Here is a 16,121-nt window from a genome sequence, read left to right as displayed (position 1 = left end):
ACCTTCTGAGGAAAGGCAGCCAGTTCGATGTTCGCTGGTTCTGTCAGAGGCACGTTTTCATGTTTCAACAGCTTCAGAGAAAAATATGAAATAAAGATCCAAAATAGAGCGCTTCTTGCAGAAAAATATGAAATAAAGATCCAAAATAGAGCGCTTCTTGCTCAGGAAAGCATGCAGAGCCCCACAGTGCCCAGAGAACAGCTCACCCAAGCAGAGGGACAAACCCATCTGAAATGGTTTCTTACTTACAAGCTCCCTTCAAGAGGGACATGCATTTTTGACAGGGGTAACCTGCAGCTTCCCCTGCGCTATGCCGAGCCGCTGGCCTGACAGGAGCCCTCAGACGTGTGTTTGTCCTTACCTCGCTCCGAGCCCAGGTGCAGGCGAGTTCTGAGGGCAGTCGGCAGTATCAGGGGGGACTGTGAGTCCCCTTCTGAGGAAACAAAGCGCGGCTGGGGCTGCTTAGCCCCCCGTGGGGGGATGAAGCAGCCTCCTCCAAAAGCAGCCGAGCAACTCAGGCGGGATGGGGTCTGCTCATGCAGTAAATACCCACAGCAGCAACTAGTTTCTCGCTATGACAGACAATCAGGCGAGGCAGTGCACCCTACGAGCACGCACGCTCCTCTCCGGCCATGGAAAAGGCCCTCCTGCAGAAAGGGCCTCGCCTCCTGATGTGCTCCAGCGCAGCTCAGCAGAGACACATGCCCCCCCCCCCGGCCCTCGCTCACCCAGCCGGGCCGGGCTCGCAGCCCCTTCCCCTCCCTACAGCCAGCAGCCCTTGGTGGAGGCATCTGGAGTCCTTCACCTGATCACCAACTTCCCCCTTCGCCCGGAGCCCAGCCACCACACAGCACAGCTCTCGTGGCAGAGAAAGCAAACGAAAGGGGTTTCTGGGCAGAGAGAGGCTTCGGAACAGCAAAAATAATTGACAGAAACAAAATGTCCCTACACCCTGGTCAATGTCAGTAGTGTTGCCACTTCCCGTTGTTTGATCACGGCTCTCGCTATAGGTGGTGTTTTCACTCTATCCCCAGCTTCCCGAAATCCTGTTAGAATTTAATTTTGAAGGAAAGTCCACATCTAGTTTCGTGACTATGACTAAAAGCTTGGAAGCATAGTCCATATCTCTGAAAAACTCAGGAAAAAAATGCGATGTCCTCTTGTGTATATAGGCCTGTGTACATCTGCACCTTTCCCTTCTGTTATGGGTAAAGCTGTGGGTGAGCAGAGAAATATGTTGTTGTCTCTGGGCAGCTACCACGTATTTATCAAAAGCCAAAAGGGAAACAGGGTTTAAAATAATTAATCATCATACACATTATAACTCCCTCCATATAAAAATACACAGAACGTGCATATACGTATGCATTCTCATACTGCTTTAATAATTTCTGTTAGGCTTTTAATCCCCCAGGTTAAAAGGGGCCTCTGAAATCTAATGTACAGATTCTGGGAGCATCTATAAATCTCGCAATGAAAGGCTGTAATTAAGAATGGCTTGAGAGGGAGGCGTATGAGCTGCAGGCCGGGTGGATCTTTCATTTGCAGATAAGCTCTCTGAGTAAGTCATTCTTCCCTGATCTATATTATAAAATGCACGTTAATCTCTTTCATACAAAACTTAGCCAGAGTTGTATCATTTCTGAGACATACAGGGAAATGAGGGAGGAGGGAGGAGTCCAAAAATAACAGGAATTAAAAATACATGTTTAAAGCCTTTCCTGGGGCATTTCAGCATCATTCCTAATTCAGTTTGGGTTATGGCAACTTCCACTGCTAGAGTATCTGACTCATTACTCCGAAGAGAAATCCAGAGACCTGGAGAAAAACCTTAGGTGATACAAAATGTTAAGTGGGAAGAACAAGAGTTAGGCTGTAGTTGTTTCTAAGCACAAGAGCTCATCAGCTAAGTTTTCTGTTGGTGTGAATTTGGTAGAGTAGTTGCGATGCCTTCCTGTTGCCAAAGATGAGAGCCTTCCCAGTGATCTCAGGGAAATTAATTTAAAAAAGGAGTTGCATTTGTATTTTGCGCTGTTGGTCTGGTAACAGATGAATACAGAGTTGATTTTGGAGGTGTATTTGTTAAGGCTTCTGACGCAAGGTAAAATTAGAATTAGGTACTTTCACTGGTTCTTTTAGTCTGTTAACAGTTACTTCATTTTTTCATCTCCTGTATATTTGATAAAATGTAGATCTTGTTACAGCATCACTTTGTAATCATTATTTCCTGTACACAGTAGAGGGATAACTACTGTAGCAGTGATTTGCAGTGTGGTCCCTGCTCTGAGTATTTCTTTGTCTCTGTAACTTTATCTCTGGCTCGGCAACATCTGCTGGAGAGGAGACGATGAGAATCCTTAACATTGCCAGATCGCAGGCCAGAAAGCAGCACAAACTCTTTCCGATCTGCTTGCTGGATTATTACTTGAAAGCTAGCAACTGCAGCATGTGTGTGTCTGCCTAGGGGAGGGGTTCAATTACCTGGGATTCTCTGCAGATATTAGCAGTGTCTCATGGGCAAGTCTCATTTAGTATGCAGAATAAAATCACTATGGCACTGATCATATGATTTGAAGACTCAATCCTGAAGCAGCACTACTGAAAAGGGGAGGTGAAACTGCACAAGACACTCCGTTCAGACAGCATGAGGCTGTGAGCAGCACACGAATTTTATTCAGCAGGCAGGGGGAGAGCTGCTGGATTGGTCTGTTAGATGTGTAGTCGGGAAACCACGGGAAAGCTTTATTTCTGGCAAGTCTGCATTTTGTCAGGATGCACCACTGGTGTTACTAGAAAAAAGGAAGCCTGCAGCTACGTGAGATTAAAAGGTAGAGGCAGTGATAGCTAGAGAAGATCACTGTGAAACTCATTTGATAACCACCTTAAATACCCCCTCAAGAGGGAATTTAACTGTTGGAGAGCGCTGGTTCCAAGTGACTGTCTGGAAAGTATGGTGAAAAGGATGCATGTTCTGAGGAAGCGCTTCACTGACAGCAGAGCAAACTAGAGGAGAACTTCTACCTGCATTGCTGACGTTTGGGAAAAATAATATAAGAAAGCATTCTGGTGCCAGGATTCTTGTATTTTTTTTTCTTCTTCCTGAGCCCTGGAGAGGGATTCTGTAGTCCCCTCCCTGAGGAAAACACCAACCACAACTCAGAATACTGCAGACTTGCCAAAGAACAGGCATGGTACAAAATGTGATTTTGGTGTTTTTCCGCAGGCGACTCAGCCAAAGACCTGCTGTTGAGGAGCTAGAAAGAAGAAATATACTTAAACGTGAGTATTTCTTTCCTAAAGTATTTTATATGTGTTTTTTGAAACCAGTTATTGCATTTGTAGAACATATTTTTAAATAGACAAATTCATTCACTGGGATTATTTTCTATACCTAAAAGTTTTAATTTTTCACATGTGCTGGTTTAAAATACTACAGGAATCAGAATTTACAACTTGATGAAGGTATGCAGTTTAGTACAGAAAAGAGTGACTTGTTCAAATTTAGGCTTTCAAATCATTTTCATTCTGATTACACTGTTCTGGACGTCTCAGAGGGGAGTACAGTCTTCGTGTCACCGAGTACAATGAGAATTGCACTGACATTTTTCATGACGTGGGCTGCCATGGCAAACCATACACTGATTACCACCAAGTGGAATGGAGAAAGCATCCTTGCAGAGGTGTGGTTCTCCTAGCAAGTCCATTTGTTCATATCATTAGAGATCTTCCCAAAGCCAAGACAAAGGAAGATCATTTCGAGATATGAGAGTTATTGGAGGGACAGTTCCAGGCCTGTTACAGATGCTGTCCCAGGGGAATGTTCTCAACATCTCTCAAATGAAAACAAGGTAGAAACTTGCAACTCTTTTCTTAAAGATTGGTGCTCTGACCTGGGGTTCAAACAAGTGATGAACATAATCCCTTTCCTTAGAAGTACTGGGAATCCTCCGAGTTGGGGGAAGGTGAGAGTGAGCTTTATAATTGTCTCCATTATAGGTCTCAGACAGGAGAAAGGGGGAGGCCATCTGCTTGAAGGAAAAATATGTTGCTTCTGTTATTTTCATGGCCTATTTAGTGTTGAAAGACAAAAAACAGAATGATGTGAACAATAGCTTGTTTCTCATTTAAACAAGCATAAAACAAAGCCACATACATTTGTCATACAAGCAATGCTGTCTATGCTATTTAATTCATATTTAAGTATTAATGTGATTGGAATTTGCTAGGAAAAAGGTTACCTACATTTTGTTACCTAAAATTTAATATCTCAGGGCTCTATTAGTAGTTCATAGAAAAAAAAAAAAAACCCAACAACTTACACTCTTGCCATTGATGTTATTGGGTATTTCATTTCAGTTTTAACACAAAGGAATTCCACAGTCAATTTATATAACATTTATCAGCATCTTCAGTACTGTTCCAATGCATACATCTAATTATACTGTGTGCTATGTATCTAATACTTGTATGGCTAAATGAGGAAAAGGACACATTTTTTGCAAATGTGAATGGATGAACTTGGCCTGTCTTCTACCACAAGAGACAAGAAGCAGCAGTAACCCAAGATTCTGAAATATGTGGGGCCACATTTTCAAGAGTCAGTACTTAAGATCTCTGAAAATCTGTTTCTTTGGGATTTTCCCTGGCTAAGGAAGAGCTGATCTCTACTAAAAAAAAAAAAAAAAATCTGTTTCCTTAATGTTTACTTTTTGAAGTGTGCTGGTTACATCCTTAATCTGGGTTAAACTGACCAGCTTTAATAATAAAAAAGTTTGAACACATTCATATAATGAGCTTAGAGAGAGATAAAGCAGAAAGAAGATAAAGCAGAATTAAAGATATTTCCTGAATGCCAGCTAAACATACTGGTCTGGATTTGTATCTCATTTAAAGAGCTCCCAGCATGGAGCAAATTTATTGACTTCAGTTCAGTTGCTCGGGCTTTATACAGGTTCAGCTGAGATCAGAACCACCTCTATTTTATTTACCTCTTCCATTATATAGAAAGCTAGGTAATCTGGTAAGGAGCTACGGTCATCACGTAGCTGTGCCAGTTGTAATCTTAGAAGGCTGGACAGATGCAACAACTCTAGGCTCAGTTTTGAGTGAATTTGGAAATTAGTAAAGTCTCCTTTTATTAACAGGGGTATTGATGTTCTTGTTACGGGCTTTAAAACCACCCGGATTGGGTCTGACATGCAAAGCTGTAGCAGTATAAATGCCCTTCAGTGAAATCACTACAACCTCCTCCAGGTTGTAAGGGTTTGTACAGCTGCATCCTAAGTTTCCTAACAGCTCTGAAGTTCATAATACACTCTGCTAATGCAAGCGGTGCTAACCCCAAAGCTCTTCTAAGGACTAACCATGCACATTTGCACAACTCTGTCCAAATGAGAAGCGTATTGCAAGAGCCTAAGTGCAACTGTTATGTTATTTTAAAACAAATCTCGGTAAGATTAAAAAAAAGTGATGACACCTCCCTTAGGGAAATGTTTCTGAGTTAAAAGGAATACTTAAAAAGGAAACTTAAAGCCATCACTTTCATACAATTTTGTTGATCTTCTAAGTCCTTTACTTTAACTATAGAAACACTGCTGGTTTACCACAAAGGGTGAAAAGCATACGACCTAAAATCATGACCCAGGTGTTCACGTGCATTCTTCCTGTATTCAACAGAAAGCTGACATTCATGTTCAAGAAGGTAGCATCTCTTAAGTCACACGGCACATTCCCCGGTTCCTTCTTAACACCAGGAGTTGTTCTAGTGTCACGCACACCTAGGAGTGCCCAGAATAACTCACAGAGCAGCAAAATGCATTACAGTACCGCACGTGCCAGTTCATAATTGGGAGCGTCTCTCTACTGGGATTTATAAAACCACCCTCACTAATGAATGGATCCAAGCGTAGGCAGAGTGATGTTGATGGGAAAAAACCTCTCTGCTTTGTCTGTGTAATAACGCCTGAGTTTCATAATGCCCTTGCTAGCAGTTCCTATCAAATCTTGTTTTATTTTTTCTACAAGAACTATTTATTTCTTGAAGCTGGGAATAAGTACTGAACCTGAGTGAGTGTCTCACAGAAATGGGTCACTATACATGTTCAGTAAATTTGGAAAGGCATTTTTTGATCTGAAATGTGTATTTGTGGTGTTTATTTAGGAATTCACTCAGTGCATATCACAGTCATAGCTTATTAAGAGAAGAGAATTTTCTGTGGCATGGTACCTTTTTAAAAAATACAGATATAGATAGTAATATCTGCTCTAAAAGGGGTGAATTAAAACTGAGTGAAGCATATTTGTAACTTCTTGCAGGTATCTCTGCATCTTAGAATACACCCTACTTTTTAAAACCTATTCTCTTTTTAAACATTCCAGACTTAAATACCTGCTCATCCGTGACAGAGCACTAATTTTAGCTGCCCTATTCTCTTTTAGATTTGTGTGCCTTACCACCAAATTGTAATATAGCACATTATTGCATTTTAGATTCAGTTGATTTACATTTCTACTATAGCCAGTTGTAGCTATGCACTACTATGTTATTTTAAATGATACTCATGACTGCATTTCAGTGAAATCTAATGAGCATAAAAATAAGGGAGAAGAATACTTCATTACTAAAAATATCATTTTGAAAACTCATCTGCAGTGCTAGTGGGCTTTTCTTTTTTTGAGGCATATTAAAAATCACGTGTGCTTTAACACTGGAAATACCTAATGGAAGTGGTATAATAAACTTCATGCTAGTATCTAGAGAATCCCAGAAGAGTTAAAACATTTTCCTCTAGGTCTTCATCTTTGTTCAGGTCATAGGCTCACGCCTTAATTTAGTAACAGATAGTACTAGAAATAGAAATGCCATTAACTCGTTTCCTAAGGCAAGGGATATATTTCACACAGTGTTACAACACTGCAGTCTATTTTTAGACCCCGTGTGTAGGAGTTATCACGGCTTGAATGTTAATAGGCGCTACACACAAAAGCAAGCTGGCTTAGGGCAGAATGGAACGCTACAAAAGAAAACCCCGTGAGGATAAAGAGGTTCCTATGTCAGTGGCATATCCTGAATAGCAGAGGAAAAAAAAGCATGCAAGTCAAAGATAACAGCGGCAGTGTGACCACCCAAAGACGTAGCTGAGAATAAGGTTATGCAGGAAAGAACAGTTTCCCTGGAGCTGCTGCAATAAGTCTTTTCAGAATCTACAGCAGTGAATGGCTCCAGCAACGTGGAGAACAAAAAACGATGATTAACTATGGAATATTTTGATTTTCCTGCTAAACTTTATACAATTGGAGAGTTTGTGTGGCTGCTGTTGTTTTATTAAATCTCCTTGGAATTGGGAGTTCAGAGCACAGGGAAAGCTGACATTGGCACCAGTACATTGTCCTTACAGAGAGGTAACTATATCTTCTAACGGAGAACCAGAGCGATGTACTGAACTAACAAAACCTAGCGCTAAGGACCAGCTACTAATTTTTCTATGCTCTAATCTTTGTTGCCTGGAACTTTGGAAACTACTGATCCTCCTCATGAGGAAAGTCATCTTTTTTTTTATATTCTCTGCAGAACGAAATGATCAAACAGAACAGGAAGAAAGAAGGGAAATCAAACAGAGACTGACAAGAAAGGTAAAATCTTGCAGTACCTTCTATTAGTTTTTAGAAATTTAGCAAAGCTAATATAACATCGGCCCATCATAGAGGTCGTTACTACACAAACCCTCCCTTAATATACACTCTCCTCAGCAGTGTCTGAGGTAGTGGTATCTAGTAACAGAACTCAAAAATATCTACCTTATCTCAGCTACCTGAGGCTTAGTAGAATATTTACATATAAACTTTAAATTAGAAAATGGCTGTTTGCTTGCACACTGTATATTTTGCAACTCTATTGCTGGAAAAGGACCACTTCATTCTTTGGAGCCATCGGTAGCAGAGCTGACTCCCTGCTGAGCACCAGGTGTGCTCCCATAACAAATTTCTCCTTGCTTTTAAGGTATTCTCAGAATCAGAACTAGATCTTGTTATTGTTCTGTTCCTAGGAATCTCTAGTGGAATTATAAGCCAAATATGCCGATAACTTGATAAAGCCAAATTGAAATTCTTACAATGGGTCCGGTCCTGAAAACCTTACACAGACAATCTGCTGCTGACTGTAGTAGAAAACCCCTACAGCGTATGATAGCATACACAGATCATGATAAATTCATTACGATTCCTTTACATATTGTAAATGTATTTTATCAATATCCAGGTTAAAATATTTTCCTCTTTTGCCCATTATAAAGCCACTGTGCTGTAGCCCACAATTCCATTTGAACCGTTATTACTCTCCTAACAGTCCTCTGAGGGACTGAATATTTCCCTGGAATTTCCAAGGGCTTTTTTTTTTTCATATACATAAATGCACACTAAGCTAAGATGGAAAGCAGAAAATGTTGCACATTTGTTGATATGTTTGTATTAACACTGCTTTTATTTTACAAAACTTTAATACAGCTCAACCAGAGACCTACAGTCGATGAACTAAGAGACAGAAAAATCCTGATTCGATTCAGTGATTACGTGGAAGTGGCAAAAGCACAGGACTATGACAGGCGAGCAGATAAACCATGGACCAGACTATCAGCAGCAGATAAGGTACTGACATAAATAAAATGACATATTATTGCTTTCTAATTGCTTTGTCTATAATGATAGATCAGATTCTGCAAAGACATTTAACATCTGGGATATTTAATCTCTGTAAATGTTACCATGATTTTTGATGCTGAAACCACTCTGACCAATGCATAGTCATAAAATTGCTATTTATAAAAATGCTTATTTAGTACTGTAAAGGCTTCTACCCAGCCCATCAACTGAAACAAACAAACAAAAGGTGGATACAATCTTTCTTAACGTTTTAGGGCTGCAACTCAAAACCACTTCCAGCCAATGCAATATTAACGTTTATCCTCAGACTGGAAGTTTTGTCCCAAACATGCAAATACCCTCCACTATGTTTCTAAACATGCAAATATTTCCTTTCCTGTTTCCTAGGAATGCTGAAGGGATCACTTGGTCCCACGTTTTCACAAGCACAAACACTCGCGTTTGTTCCCTCACATACCTGCCACATAGCTGATTTACACCCTAATTTAACCTTCATATTTAGGTGCTTCAGCAGTAAGGAAAGTAGTTCAGCACGACTCCAGATAGAGGAGTTGCTGAGTAAGTTTTAAAGTTCAGGGCTGCAGCAAGTAGAATGAGTAGGGATGCTGAGATAATGAGTGGGTAAACTTACCCCTTTGTTCCGAGATGTGGAGATCCAACACTTCGTTCTCCATTCCAGTGCCTCCCCAGTAAAAAGGGTAACAACCTGTTTTAGAGGACTGGTACAGAAAAGGAACAATGCATTTCTTCTACAGTAGCTGATCTCCTGAGCTCACTAAAATGGTGAATAAGCTATTATGTATTAATCAATGGAATAATGATTTTGTATTTTCCTTGTACATACAGGGTATGTATTAAAATTAGGCTTTGACTAGTTTTACTGGTTTTATATTGTTAACTAACCAGGTTTATAAGCTTAAAGGAAGGTGACATTGCAGTTGCACAGGCTGGCGGCATATGTCAGGAATTTGGAGTCAGGAGTTTGACCATTGCATTTGTGACTGAAAACCTTCTCTTTCCGAGTAGACAAATACATTCTTTTTCCTCATTTTTCTTTTAATAAGCCAGATCTCTGATATAAAACATGAACATGGGTACCGGCCTCATAATTTTATGTAGTTAACTTACAAGCTACCAAATATACAAGAGTCTGTGAAAGCACCAGTGCCTTCCAGTTCACTCACAGCTGCCATTTAAACAAAAGAACGGTCTCATTTTTACAGTCTTGAATTTCATTATATTAAGTACCAAAAGAGAACATTTTTCTTCACTTATGACGGTGCAATTGTATGGATACAGGTGATAACACAGTCTGGACTGGTGTTTGCAAGTTGTGATAAGGCAAACAGTGTGATTTTTATTAAAAAAAAATGACACACCTAGAAGTTCCATAGAAGTCAGTTGACCAACTATCCATTTCTTGGCAACTTCTCTTAATCTGTAATAAATTTTAACTGTAATCTTATTACATGTGAGTCAATAAGCACTGTGGCTTTATTCTCCTGTCAGAATTGCTTCTAGACAGGTGACCATGTCAGCAATCAGTAAAGAACGATAAGTATCACATCAGCAATCTATATAACCTAAACCCTCAGCATCTCTACTGGCACAGTATGCTTTGCTGTGCCCAATATCTATTATTTCTGCTTTAGAAAACTCCTGTTTTGCTCTGCAAGTCCAGTATTTTACAATGCTTATAAATACAAGATTATTTGTTAACCTTTTTCTCTTTTCAATTCCTAGGCAGCAATTCGGAAAGAGCTAAATGAATACAAAAGTAATGAAATGGAGGTACATGCATCAAGCAAACATTTGACAAGGTCAGTTCTCCAGCTATGTTTCCATTGCCTGCTAAAACCAGCGTGCTTGAGTCCTCGATTTGTGGGTTTTGCTCTTACACACCGAATGCGGGAGAACAGGCAAAGGAAGCTTTCGTTTGAAAAAAAATGGAAGTATTTCTCTTCCTGTTCAGAATCTGACTTTTCTGATTTTTTTTTTTCTTTGAGTGGCATGTACTGAGATCTTCTCAGACCTCCTCCAGAACACCACTCAGCTTGCATTCTTTGCACTGATAATTCAAAAGCTATGACAAAAAATTAAGTGTGGGGGAATAAGATAGGAAAAAATACATTTTTTAAAGTAGACAAACAACTCAATACACTATATAAAAGTTTTTGAGTTCAATGTTCTTGAGTGTGCAACCTTACCACCACAAACCTTGCAACTTCCCTGCTAAGAAATATAAAATTCTATGTAACAAGACGTACATAACGCCCATAAGTAATGTATTTGTTCTAATGGGACTTGTTCTAATGGATTCAGCCTGTAATTTCAGTATCCCTTGAGTGTCAGTCCAGTTGCCAGTGGAAGGCGCGTGACCCCCCCAGGCACACTTAATGGCAGCCCAGGGAGAGGTCAGCAGAGAGAACTGGTTTGGACTCTCTTGTTGCTCTCCAGTGGTTGGGCCAATGCAGACCTAGTCAATCCAGTGCTTGCTTCATGTACCAGCACTGATGACAGGTACTGTGTTTTAATATGCATGAAAACATTCACTTCCCTTTTCTAAGTGGGGGAAAAAATGCGAGAGGGGCTGATTGATTGCACAGCCATCGTTACTTGCAAAAAGACCTTGTTAGTTAGAGAAAAATTGAAATAGCAATCAGTTAGCTCCTACAGTTCCTATTAGGTCTCTTGAGGAGGTCCAATTGCTCTTAAAACACAGTTTTAGGAGTTGGTGGGAGCACAGTGTACTCTTGCCGTGTCTGCAAGCATTCTCAGGTCTGCTTGCTGCTAAAATAAGTTGCCTAACACAGGAACTTGGTGTGCAGTCTCGCAACGTGGCAGGCTCACTTTAGCAGTGCCTGGGCCTGCGTTTCCATGCTTATTTCTGAACTCAGAATGAATTCCAGCTTAAATGAGCTTTGGATGTCAATGAGAAGATGGTCTAGGCAAATACACTTGAGTGGTAAATGCAACATCCAGTGATCTAAGTGCTGTAATTATATAATCCTAGACTGTTCATGCAATTGTTAGGACCCTATTAACAGCGCAGGACTCAGACAACGTTTATGGCAAGATATCACTGCACCGATAGAATAAAATACAAGAAAAAAAAAAAAAAGGGATGGCTGCAGTTTAAGTCTCAAAGTGAGATATACCTTCTCTAATTGACGCTACCTGGGAGGTTTAAGGAGATAATAACGATATATTTTGAAATCTGTTCAGCCTACTAGGAATAAACAGGGTTACAATTAGTGCTAAGGCATTACAAACGGTTGGGACTTCAATTACATATCTCAGCCAAATGAACAAGCCTACATAGCCAGGGTGTATTTATTCCAGACAGGCTCCTACGACCATCATACATTAAACCAACTGTGTGGGCTCACGTTTTCCAAAGCATCAGCTCAACATTGCTAAACTCTTACAAAATAACAAGATCACTGCACAATAAGGAATATTTCTACCAATGACAACCTGGGGCTTAATTCCTAAAAGAAAAACAAAAAACCCCCACAAAATCAACCCCACACCTATATTTGCACTTGCACTCCCAAATAACGGTAAACTGGTTAGACTGGGCCCTGAGGGCTGTAACTGCACTGCAGTCATGGCATACGTGTGGAAATGCATTGGTGAAAATTAAGACTTAAAGTTGCTAATATTCTTCAATACTGTTACTGTACCTTAAGTAGAGTGGTTAAAAAAAAAAAAAAAAAACAACCACTTTTAAAGTTAATTTTTTTTTTTAATGTTGACATGGTTTGAAAAATGTCTCTTCTTTCTCCTAGATTTCACAGGCCATAGAAATTTTCTTCTGAGAAGAATCTGTCTTTACTTTTTGATATTGCTGCTGAACACACATCAGGGAATATATAAGGCTTTCCCTAAAGTTCAGTCCAGGATACCTTGACGTTTATGTGAAAGAAGGACTCTGCAGATGAAGTCTCTGCAGCACTCACCTACAGAAAGAAATACCAGAGACGTACTTCGCTCTGAAGCCAGAAGAGCGACGGCCTGTGGAGTGGGACGATCTGCTGAAAAAGACTGAAGTAAAGCTACTTGAAAGAACCTACTACTCTCCTTTAACACTTGTTTTAAACTGTTTTGCAGTCTGTCTTGGAAAAGGAGATGTTGTGCATGTACAGGCTTTACCATTCCAAGGCCTCCGACATAAATGGACATGACACGCTGTCATTCAGTATTACGTTGACAAGACATTTTGAACTTACCACAATTAGTTTGTAAAACACTTAAGTTCATGTTCTAAAAACTAATTTAATGTATTATAATTTCATTCTTTTTTATATAATGTCTAACAGAATCACAGCTGCAAGCATTTTTGATTCCTGTTACTTTTGTTCTTTAATTAAATGACTACTTATTGCAGGAAATGAACACGTTTCCTCAAGCTCTTTTTTTTCCCAGGGACACTTGGGAAGGGAAGAGATTACCATTATTATGCACCAGATTATGCCGCGGTTGCATCCACACAGTGTCTTCAAAAGGATGATCTTAACTAAGGTTTTCCATCTTGTGGAACATCAATGTTTTAGACCAGATCCTAACCAGCATAACATGATTGTCATTCTGCACTCGCTGAGGCTCTGGCCCCCTAAAGAATGACAATTAAGTTCACTGCTATTCTCACTCCAAATTACTGAATTGGGTAACCATAGATGGAAATGTAACAGTGCACTTGGATCTTTCGCAGACAAAGGATTTTAATGCTTGCTTGAGAGTAAGAAGAAAAAAAGTTACTAAATGCTAATAACAAAGCAAATAGCACTGGTTGAGAAAAATGTAGAGCCAGGCATTCTAATAATGCTTGACATCTAGAAGCATCTGAGAATTCTACTGAAAATATTACTAAAAGGAAAAACTTGGAAAAAATTATGCACTGATGGCTGGAAAGCATGCCTGATGAGACAGCAACAAAATGGCACGTACACTCACAAGACAAGAATTTCTCTGCAAGAGTCGTAAACGCTATCCGTTTAGGAAGTCGCTCAACATTAAAAACTCAAAAAAGGTGCTCTCGATCTTGTAGCTTTGTTGAGATGATCTCCATGAAGCGTGAAAATAATAAAGAAAATACAGTTTGTAAAATTGTTTGTATAGACAGCTACTGCATTGCTGCAAGATGGTGAACAGAAGTGGACAGACTAACGCTCAGTTCTCCTCTGCTGCTCAGCGTGGGGATGAAATAACATAAATACCCTGCTGTTCTTTGGATAAGCTAACATTTAAGAACGGAAGGTAAGAAAGGTAAGCACATACAGCGCAACACTTACGATAGGAATCATGGAGATGTGGTGTGCGGGACCAGCGAAGCTTGCTAGCTTCTGTGTAGCTGGCTGTAATTGAATGTTTGACTTACGTGACTCTCAGTTGAAGACCTGAATTACCCAATTACTTGATCCAAAGACTTTTTTCTATTTATTGCAATTTTATAACTTGCTGGCTTTTCACAGAAAAATGTAACATTATAACTAGCCTTTGAACGTACTGTTAGTTATATTTATCAATAATTTTATTATTAATAAAATGCTATTAATTCTAAACAACAATATAACGATAATCCAGGTGTAATATAAAAAAAACGGGTGAACAGAAAGGAGAGAAAAGTTTCTCCAGCAGAAGAACCCTTTTTAGTTTGAGAACAGTAGATGATGCACTGTTAACTACAAACTTGGCTAATAGTCCATGAAGGTAACACTCCTATTTAGCAGCGATGCATACTTTCACTGGTAATAAAAGTGTTTAATAAAACACATAAAAACTATGTTGAAAAATATAATACACATAACAATATTGCTAAGAGTAACTTAGAGCAGCTTTTTAAATTTCAAACAATGCCTATGAGCTGCATTACTAACATGACTCAACCATCTCTAGTTAAGCAGCAATGTGCTTCGCCTTTTCCCCGTGTTCTCAGCTGCCCTTCCACCCCAAGCATCCCAGGCTTTTTGCTGCTTTGGTCTGGTAAGAGACAGAAAGTTGTGACCACTTCAGAGCCACACATGGTCGCTGTCAGCTAACTCCCATCAGCTTACTGGTGGGCAACTCCATCAGCTTGTTTGGAGACTGCACGCATTCACCGGCCATGTATTGTGCTTGGTTACTGCTGGATCTCAGGATGGCACCCACTGAAGGCACGCTTAGCTGAGGGAAGCCATCCTCCTTGTGCCCCTTCTTCCCAATGGAAAAAAAACCCAAACCAACCCGTCCCGCAGTGCACAATTCCCATCACTTAATTTTGGTGCTTGCTTTGAATGACCCCTGGGGTTTCCCATCCACAAACTAAAAACAAACAAACAAAAAAAAGCAATCTCCCTATGCTGAGCTTTGCCTCTGTGAATAGTCCCTTGTGATATGCTACACATTTTTACAGTTGTTAAATTATTACCTGCTCAAAGTTTTTAGAAGTTGACGAGGTGGGGTAAAGACTGATAGGTGGGCAGTAAAATACCATACTTCTATTTTATCACGAGTCCTCACTAAAAATAATAGATGTATTATTTTTCCAATATGCACTCACTGTAAGAAAAGAATTTGGGCTTTGCAGTGCACTTTTTAAAACCTTGTACAGTTAAGAGAAAAATGCTGTTTCATATACAGATAAAATTAAATCAGATCAGTAAAAAAAAAGTTTAACATCTCATGAGGTCCATCTAGTGGAGATGACAGTCATCACAGGCTCAAAAAAACCCCCACAAAAATCAAAAGGCTGAGAAAAATTAGAAAAGCATGAAGTACACTTACATAGATAGGATAACTGGATCAAATTATTTACTGGAAATTTCAATATAATAATTTCCAGAGACAACACGGCCTTGTGTTTTTAAAATTAATTCATAAGAAATACATTTCATTTACAACTATTTCTGTTTACAATAAACCATTTCCCATCAATGAAGTCTTAGAACACCATTACTCTCTATTCTACTCTTAGTGCACAATGGATAGAAATCCATCACATCCATTTCTGACCTAAGTAGTTATAAGGGTGGTATTTTCAATAAGGATAAAAGCAATCTTTTTCATAAAGTCATAGATAATTTAGGTTGATAAGAACCTCGGTCCTTTCCCAAGGCTGTTGGGTCCCACCCCCTGCTCTGAGTGAGGCAAACTGTGAAATCACAGTAAGTTGCTCAGCAAGTGCTGAGTTCAGGCTACAATCTGTGAGTATGGACATGACTTTTTTTCTTCAAACTAAAAGACAATATAAAGATACAGAAGTAATTTAGAAATCAATAGATTTTTCTCATTTTCTTTGAGGACCTCTGTTTTCTACCTTAACTTTACCTTAAAATTCAATCTTAAATCATGCCATTTTTCTCTCTGAAAATAAACTTTGGGAAATGGTTACTCTCAGAAATAATGATGGATAAATCAAAGATATATGAAGTACCTGTAGGACAGACAGATTGCATGGGCAAGCAAACAAAAAGTTAATAAAA

At 39.5% G+C, this 16,121-nt stretch overlaps 1 protein-coding gene across 1 annotated transcript in view; it reads left to right on the top strand.

The window, feature by feature from the left end:
- PHACTR3 (phosphatase and actin regulator 3) overlaps positions 1-13,284 on the top strand; it is a 54,354-nt gene extending 41,070 nt beyond the window's left edge. The window contains exons 8-12 of the mRNA XM_035899279.1: positions 3,224-3,279; positions 7,571-7,632; positions 8,503-8,643; positions 10,402-10,478; positions 13,215-13,284. Of these exons, the coding sequence (XP_035755172.1) occupies positions 3,224-3,279; positions 7,571-7,632; positions 8,503-8,643; positions 10,402-10,478; positions 13,215-13,284 (406 nt within the window). The remainder of the gene's footprint in view (positions 1-3,223; positions 3,280-7,570; positions 7,633-8,502; positions 8,644-10,401; positions 10,479-13,214) is intronic.
- The last annotated feature ends 2,837 nt before the right edge of the window (positions 13,285-16,121 follow it).

This window comes from Egretta garzetta, unplaced genomic scaffold, assembly GCF_000687185.1.
Source record: "Egretta garzetta isolate BGI_Z169 unplaced genomic scaffold, ASM68718v1 scaffold158, whole genome shotgun sequence".
Classification (NCBI taxonomy): domain Eukaryota; kingdom Metazoa; phylum Chordata; class Aves; order Pelecaniformes; family Ardeidae; genus Egretta; species Egretta garzetta.
Note: the sequence above shows the minus strand (reverse complement) of the source record. Positions and strands in the feature narration are given on the sequence as shown.